General features: G+C 34.3%; 1 protein-coding gene across 1 annotated transcript; it reads right to left on the bottom strand.

The window, feature by feature from the left end:
* Positions 1-1,592: 1,592 nt before the first annotated feature.
* On the bottom strand, positions 1,593-8,478 carry LOC307169840 (uncharacterized protein). The gene is made up of 6 exons (XM_079890680.1): positions 8,373-8,478; positions 5,990-6,325; positions 5,287-5,601; positions 4,806-4,907; positions 4,618-4,646; positions 1,593-2,595 (listed from the first exon to the last, which is right to left on the bottom strand). Exons 1-6 carry the CDS (start codon positions 8,434-8,436, stop codon positions 2,491-2,493), a joined length of 951 nt encoding a protein of 316 aa, XP_079746806.1. The 5' UTR covers positions 8,437-8,478; the 3' UTR covers positions 1,593-2,490.
* Positions 8,479-9,354: the final 876 nt, after the last annotated feature.

The following is a 9,354-nucleotide window of genomic DNA, read 5'->3' as shown; positions in this document are numbered from 1 at the left end:
GAATAAAAAAAGTTAAATTTACATTTACATTTATGCATTTGGCAGACGCTTTTATCCAAAGCGACTTACATTGCATCCTATACATTTATACATAGGTATGTGCAATCCCCTGGGATCGAACCCACAACCTTGCGTTATTAGCGCAATGCTCTTACCACTGAGCTACAGGAAAGCCGAAGTTATTAAAAGTGAAGTGTAAAATCACATTCCAGTAGATACATAATGATTACTCAAATCACGACTCAATGTTAGCTAAGTTCACATTATTTATGATAATTTATTTTACAAAGTCTCAGGATCCAGAAATTTTTCAGAGCCGTTTTAATATTTATCCCATGAAAATACAACGTTTATTTGTGGGATCAACTTTAAGGCTTGTGTGGGCTCAACTTTTGTCAATGAATAACAGTATCACAACATTATATAAAAACATCTTTATTAAATTAAATATAAAACTGAAGTTAAATATAACCAGCAGAGCAAAAACTATAAAATAAATGAAAAAACAACAACAACAAAAAACAACTGTGACATTTAAATCCAATGAAGATAAGAGTTACAAATAGTAATCTTGTTGTCCAAAAGGATTAAAGAACAATGTAACATGCATGGCACAAACATTATGCTACAATGAACTGAGAGACAAACTCAAATATAAACAGGAGTGCTAATTAATAAAAAAAAAAAAAAAAAAAAAAAAAAAAAACAGTAACCAACAAAAAGCAGGTAAATTAAACAAATGAAACAGGTAACTAAGTGAAACAAAGTCCATGAAAACAAAGTCATTTTAAAACATATAGTGAAATATCCAGGCAGATAATCAGCTGCTGATATGCACTTGGAGTTTATTTATCCCTTCAGAGAAAACACACACACACACACACACACACACACACACACACACACACACACACACACACACACACACACACACACACACACACACACACACACACACACACACACACACACACACACACACACACACACACACACACACACACACACACACACACACACACACACACACACACACACACACACACACACACACACACACACACACACACACACACACACACACACACACACACACACACACACACACACACACACACACACACACACACACACACACACACACACACACACACACACACACACACACACACACACACACACACACACACACACACACACACACACACACACACACACACACACACACACACACACACACACACACACACACACACACACACACACACACACACACACACACACACACACACACACACACACACACACACACACACACACACACACACACACACACACACACACACACACACACACACACACACACACACACACACACACACACACACACACACACACACACACACACACACACACACACACACACACACACACACACACACACACACACACACACACACACACACACACACACACACACACACACACACACACACACACACACACACACACACACACACACACACACACACACACACACACACACACACACACACACACACACACACACACACACACACACACACACACACACACACACACACACACACACACACACACACACACACACACACACACACACACACACACACACACACACACACACACACACACACACACACACACACACACACACACACACACACACACACACACACACACACACACACACACACACACACACACACACACACACACACACACACACACACACACACACACACACACACACACACACACACACACACACACACACACACACACACACACACACACACACACACACACACACACACACACACACACACACACACAGAATAGTGACGCATCTAGTAAAATAGGGTGCAATTGAGTAATAAAATAATGCATATTATCCAAGTGTTCTGAAGGCTTACGGTAGGGTTTGGCAAGAATGGCTTGAGTGAACATAAACAGTTGAGAAAGACAACGCATGTTAACACATCAGTGTACTGTCTCTGTACGCTATGTCTTAAAAGTGACAGCAGCCTAATATATAATACTACATTTGAGCATGTTTTAACAATGAACATAGGTGTGATTGGCAAAGGACAAAAAAGCAGGACGTTCAACGTTCAATGGACCAAATACATGAATACTATAACAATTAATAGTTTTAGGAGTGCAAACTCAATTCAATGCTGTAGTTTGATTTATTTTTTTAATTTTTAAAACTTTATTGCTGGTAAAGTACTTCTTTGTTCCTTATTTTTTTAGAATGCTGTAAAATATTTAGGCTACATGTTTAAATTTATCAAACAAATTTAAGATGAATTATTGCAGATTAATTTCTGCTGTAGTGTTGAATTTGGTGTAGAGTTCAAATTTAACTGGTATTGACGCACTATTACTCTGTGAGCGAAGTGAGTTTCAACATATCCCCTGTAATTCCCTTTACTTTCCATATTGTCTTTATACAATGGCAGCCACGTCATTTCCATTATGGGATTTCCCATTACCAGCAGTCACTTGTGGGTTGTCAGTATATTTATTGAATGAGGCAGTTCCACCATTATCCTGTAATAAAACACAGATTTTTTAGAAATTAACAATATTAATGTCACAAAAACACAAAATAAAAATACAAGAGACCGGGAATACTTTTTTTTCCTCATATTTGAGGAATGTACAAAGGCTTTTTCTGTAGAAAATATTAAAATGTCCTAAATGTGGGATTTTTCACTTCATGAATCTTCAGTCTGACACAATGTCATCTACTTTACTACAGCAATGATGCTGCTGTATTAATACAGTATTAATAATATGAATGGTACTCTTGCTCTTTTAAATAAATTGTACTTTTTATTTAAATATAATTTAGTTTATGTGGGAAGTCATTGGCACTGGCTCAACTGTGAAGATCTGCATCCGTGGAGAAAATAACGGATAAGAAAATGAAACTGTTCACATGTACATTTATGTTACACTCAGATCAGGTTAATTATAGTTAACTAAAACTATTTTCGTTACTTGAAATAAAATAAAATTTCAGCTATTTTCCAAGGGAACATTTCTCATTTAGTTTAACTTGATGCACTAAAATAACTAAAACTGAAATAAAATTATAATAAAAAACGTATACATATAAAAAATAAAATAAAAACTATTTAAAATGACAAAAACCCCAACGAAATTACTAAAATTTTAACTAAAATTAAAGCAGAAAATATAAACAAATATATAAAATATAATACAAAATATTAACAAAAACTGTAATAGTATCTCAGTAGTACTAAAACCATTTTTGTTAATGGAAATTATTATTACAAAAAAACTACTTTATATTACTTTAAAAAAAATATATTTGAACTAGTTGCTAAGGAAATACTTGTCATTTTCATTTAGTTTAACTGATACTGATATTGATATAACTAAAACTAAAATAAATATTAATAAAAAAAACTTTGTAGATCAGGGATGGGCAACAGGCGGCCCAAATGTCTTTTAATACTGGAGCACTCGGATGGCCAATTTTAAAACATTAAGTAATGGAAAGATTGTGTTCAGATTATGATGTTAATACTAAATCAAATCAGGAGAGTTCGCAATTTCAGCCTATCACCATATTAATTACAGCGTTGGATGTGCACGCTAAAATTAAAATTATTAAAAATTGAAGAAAAGAAAATCTTGAAAAAAAAAAAAACATTTCAATTTGACAATGAAATTGGTGTTTTTCAGTCATGATCGTAAACGGATTCTATTTTTTTTTTACCAATTTTAAGATGCCACCCATATGTCTGGTTTGATGGGAAAATGAAATCTGTGTTGAAAGATTTCAATGTAAATTGCCATTACGCCACTGCACTGCTCACAAACGAGAAGTATGAAAGATACACTGGCGACTTGTCTTAGATTTCAAAGGTAAAATGCAGTCAACAAAACCTTTTTGCCAAATGCATGACAGAACAATTATGTTCTTATAAATTTACAAAAATAATATTTTTATGAATGATAATATGTGGATATGGATTATGGTAATAACATTTGAATAAGCAGTTTTTAACCGTTCCCTGAGGTTGAGTTGAGAATGTTCTCAAGACATGTAATCAAAAATAGGACTTCTGTACATTAGTTTGTTGCAAAATTACATTTGCTTGTTGGGATTGGCTAATATTGCTTGTCTGAAAAAGTTTACAATTTGTATTAGCATAATTGCACAAGTTTTATAGTTAATAGAATCTTTAAAAATGAATTACATTAATTATACATTGATTTCCCTGAATAAAAGTAAATTGAGTGAGGTTGTGTAAAAGGTGCGAGTGTGGATTAGTAATTTGGCAGTCGTCACTATCGAAGTTGCCCATCCCTGATATAGACATTAAAAAACACAACTTAAATTAAAATTAAATATATTAAAATAAAAAACAAATTCAAACTATTAATAAAAATAATCAAATCTCAAATAACACTGCATAACACCTTACTAATATAAAACTGTATTCATCGCACTGTTCTTGTATTGAAACATCTGAGCACTGAGAATGTGGTGTAAATTCAGTTTTTTGCAGGCGGACAGATTCAGTGCTCATATCTCACCTGATGAACATTGAGCGGCGGCCTGGGTCCTGTTTGAACAATTAATCACATATTACTTTGGTTAATTATATAGAATAGAAATAGAACAATAGAAATACACATTTCTACATATTATAAAGTTGTTGTTTTTTTTCATACAATAAACCTAATATTTCCATCTTGTTAAATCAGCTGTTTGTAATACTCACTTTTTTTACACTTGCGAAAGTAAATCACAGCTCCAGCTGCAGTAGCAGCAACAAGGAGAACAACACTTATTCCTGCAGCAGCTCCTGAAGACAGACCTGAATCTGGAACAGATGAAGACAGACGTCATTATTACTAGAGAGAATGATAATCCATCCAGTATTTAACAATGTATCTTTATAACTTTCCACATTGGGCATCAGTTGTATATTGATAAATAGTGTCATCTGGTACATTTTTTATGACCACAAGCTAAAACAGCATTACTGTGAGCTCAACTGGAAACATCACTGTTCACTGGAAGTAATGTCTAATTTTAAGCCTTCTTCATGTAAATAACGTTAGACTTAGAGGTGATAGAGGCCTAATAGTATATTTTATTATTCAAAGCTGCACTTTTTCAAACAGGCCACAGTGAAAATAATATTGAACTGTATTTCAAAAGTAGAGGGAAAAGGCATTGAATAACTAAATTATACTCACCGATGACAGTTAATACAGGTAATGTTCTGCCAATACTGATTCTGCTGCTGTTGATCTCTAGTTTATATTCTCCAGAGTCTGTGTTTCTGGTGTTTGTGATGGTCAGAGATCCAGTCTGATGATCCAGCTTCAGTCTGTCTCTGAATCTCTCTTTACACTGAACATCTGTACAGATCTTACTCTGATCTCCAGTGATTTCAGCGATGAGAATGTCATTATAATACCACGTCATTGAATCATTTGGGTTTATTACACCAGGATCTAAAGTAACAGATTCTCCCTCCTTCACTTCATCTCGTTCAGCAGCAGAAACACCTGAAACACAAACCAACAGATGCTGGAGGATCTTTTGCTGAGAAAACTCAACAAGATAACTGATAAATTTATCATAATACAACAAAGATATAAAAACTACTTCATATGTGCTTATAAAACACATACTTACTGTACAACTAAAACCCAATAATTATGATGATTAGATACATTTAAACAGATCATAAGAAAGGATGATCAGGAATTAAATTATGAGAAATCGTCTTCTTCACCAGAATAAAACAGATAACACTAATGGACCACCAACTGAAAGATATTAGTTTTAAATCATTCTGTTCTGTTTAATGATGGTGGTAAAAAAAAAAAGAAAAAAGAAAACAATGCGATTTAAACACATATAACCTGCTTTAACATTCATTAAATGACTCACCATGAACAGAAACACTGAAGATGTTTTCACTGGTCTTGCCACTGTTGATGATCTGTAGATGATAAAGTCCAGAGTGTGTGTTTGTGATGTTCATGATGGTCAGAGATCCAGTCTGATGATCCAGCTTCAGTCTGTCTCTGAATCTCTCAGTGCCTTCATTACACTGAACATCTGTACAGATCTTACTCTGATCTCCAGTGATTTGAGCGATGCGAGTGTCCTTTAAATACCACTTAATATCTTCTTGTGGGTTTGTTGTAACACCAGTGTGTAGAGTGACTGAATCTCCCTCCATCACAGACACTGGCACTTCATCTGTACCAACACCAGACACACCTGAAGAAGAAATAAAGAGTTAATTATTATAATTCAATCTGGGATAATGGGACAAAAATGAACCAATCGGATGCAAGAGAGTCAATTTCACTGGGAGTTTTCAGTTTTCTTGTAGATTGTTTGCTTTGTCCAAAACAGGGACTTATATTGGTACAAATGTTTTATTTTCTTCAAAGACCATTTGCTTTCACAAGGCAACATTTCAAAGCGTACCTCATAGCATCATCACCCACTGCATTTTATGCAACAAATTTCCAATTATGAATCATATTATAGCTTGGTTCGTTGGTCTGTTGGGTCAGATTGCTTTCTCACCACAACAGAAACGCTCCAGAGTTTGTTTTCGTTCAAGCAATCTTACACTTTGCTGTGGATCCGATCGCCACTGCTCCGAACGAAGGGAGAAAACATGACCGGTTCTGAAACAAATGCTCCAAATCAGCCAGGTGTAAAAACGTTCTAAGATTTCTATACAACACTAGACCCATTCATGTCAACACTAATATAGTGCTGATACTTGTATTTTAATTTACACAAACAGCAGCTGAATGATTTTTTTTTTTTTTTAAAAGCAAGATATGGAATTAAGTAAGGACTGTGTAAGGCTCGTCTGGAGCATTTGTTTTGGAACCTGGTGTGTTTTCATCCTTAGTTAGGTTTGTTTATAGCATGTAAAAGGTTTAAACATGGATATTGAGCTCGGCCCAAGATCACGTGACCGAGGAGTGTTCACCAGAACGCAATTCAACCCAATGGACCACGCTGCATAATAATTCATAATGGAAAATTATTCATTATGTATTATAATTTATTAATAATAATTGATAATGAATTATTATTATAAGTTATTATAATTATCTAATCTAATGGATCAATTCTTTTACATGATCCATGTTTTAGGGAGGTTTATCTTGATTATAGTGGTCAAAGACAGGATCCCGACTGACTCAGTTCAACCAGCCGCTATTAGGCTCAGAATATACCTCTTGCTGCAAGTAAATACATACATTTATAATAATAAAATAATTCTTATAAATCTGTTCTTTTACATGGTAATAATAGGGTGAACTCACTGCCAGTGGTTTGTGCTGCCAGGCAGAAACTGATTGAACCCCTACAGTACAGACATAGTATTAATCTCATTAACCATCATAGTTTTCACTCTGAGTTTCATTGTAAACATTAGAAATGCTTTAGCAATACACTGTCATGTCACTAAAGAACAGATCTGATTTTACTGTTTTTAACACAATCATGTTGCAGCATTTTACTTAGCACTATATATTTTTAAATCTTTACTTTTGGTATTTTGTATTGTGTCTGTTGGTGTAGCAGCATCACCCAGAAAAAAAAAAAAATCATAACAATTTAAATCCCTGAAACAATAATGGGAAACAATTGCCTATTAACTGGCAGCCTGTGCCATATTTATTAATTGTAAATAAATAGCATAGTAGGGCTACTGAAATCGTTTTAAACCAGATAATTACAAAACTACCACAGGTTATCATAAATAAGTAGCAACTTATCTGCTCAAAAATAATAATGAAGGCAAATTAATTAATTGACTCGATTTCGTGTATCTGAACTGTGACAGCAAATTAAGCTAGGTTACCTTTACACGTCTTTTCAATTAATATTAGGTAAAGCGCTAGAATGCTTCATTTCATTTCATTTCATTTCATTTCATAATGGGCGATCTCCTGGTTAACTACAATACCCATAAGGCTCTTTCAGCGAACACGGAAGTAGGCCTAAAGTTAACAGTGTCTCGTTAATTTTCAAAACAAGTTGCACTTTTAAAGATTTTATACGAACGGCCACTATAAACTTTATTTTACAGCTGGCTCAGTGCAAAATAAAACTTTGCATTAGGTTGCTGTGCTTTTTCTGTCCCTTCCATCCTCAGACACGTGTCTAAAACTAAAACAGATCTTCACTCCTCACATAAAACAGCATCAGAAATAACAAATGGACTTCTGTCAAGTGTAACTTGTAACACAAAAAAACAGAACGGAAATGAGATCGTGACAAATGCATGTCTTACCGACTCTGAGTAGGACAAAATCCATAACAAAACCCCATAATTTCCACGAGACTTCAGAATTCATTTTTCACCGCTGTTCGTCGCAGAGTATTTACGTCACGAGGAGGGACTCCTCTCAGCAGAAAGGCGCTGTTTTATAGTTCTGTGCTAATACAATTTGCAGAAATTAGTCTCAATTAGTTTTCAGACTCAAACATTTAAATTCTGTCATTAATTACTCACAATCATGTCGTACCAAACCCATATTTGTTCATCTTTGAAACACAAATAAAGATGTTTTAATTCTCTCACTATCTTTGTTCATTCAATGGACATTTTCAAGCTTCTAAAAGTAAATAAAGGCATCATAAAAGTAATCTATAGGTTATGAATAGAGCGGTTTAATAAGTTTAAAAGTTTCATGGCACACTCACTTTATGAACATATTTAATTTAAACGGTATTCATATACAAACATTGATCAATATCGAGCTCATCAAATATGGTAGGCCTACATGGAATCTGAAGGCTTGAGGCACAAGAACCATTGAGTGTTTTCTTCTTCTCACACTTCAAATAGGCTAAGTCTATTTCAACATTTTAAATAGACTTTTAATGGATGTACAAAATATGAGAATATTAAAATATCTTTATGTGTGATCCAAAGATGCACAATCATGTTATAGGTTGGAATGACATGAGTGAGTAAATGATTTTAGGCTGAGAATTTATATTTTTGGGTGAACTATCCCAAGAATCAAAATAAAAAATAGGCCTACTTCAATGCGGCAAATGATTTAGATATTTTTTTTTAAACAAACCCCTGGTTTCACAGACAAGGCTTATAGTCTCAGACTAAAATGCATGTTTGAGCTGTTTTAACTGAAAGCAACTGCACTGAAATATCTTAAAATGGGTAATTTTGTGTGTGTGTGTGTGTGTGTGTGTGTCAGTATGCACACCTGTAATGTTTTTTTCTAAGGCATATTTATGAAAGCTACTTA

The sequence above is a fragment of the Squalius cephalus genome (genome assembly GCF_949319135.1).
Source record: "Squalius cephalus genome assembly, chromosome: 13".
Lineage (NCBI taxonomy): Eukaryota > Metazoa > Chordata > Actinopteri > Cypriniformes > Leuciscidae > Squalius > Squalius cephalus.
This window is presented reverse-complemented; position numbering and strand designations above follow the sequence as displayed.

Bases quoted from the DNA above. Each gene is read 5' to 3' on its own strand.
- LOC307169840 (XM_079890680.1), bottom strand. From the start codon at position 8,436: ATGAATTCTGAAGTCTCGTGGAAATTATGGGGTTTTGTTATGGATTTT. The intron at 5,602-5,989 runs GTGAGTCATTTA...TTTGTGTTTCAG, and splicing joins CTTCAGTGTTTCTGTTCATG to GTGTTTCTGCTGCTGAACGA. The intron at 4,647-4,805 runs GTGAGTATTACA...TTGTTCAAACAG, and splicing joins CTTTCGCAAGTGTAAAAAAA to GACCCAGGCCGCCGCTCAAT.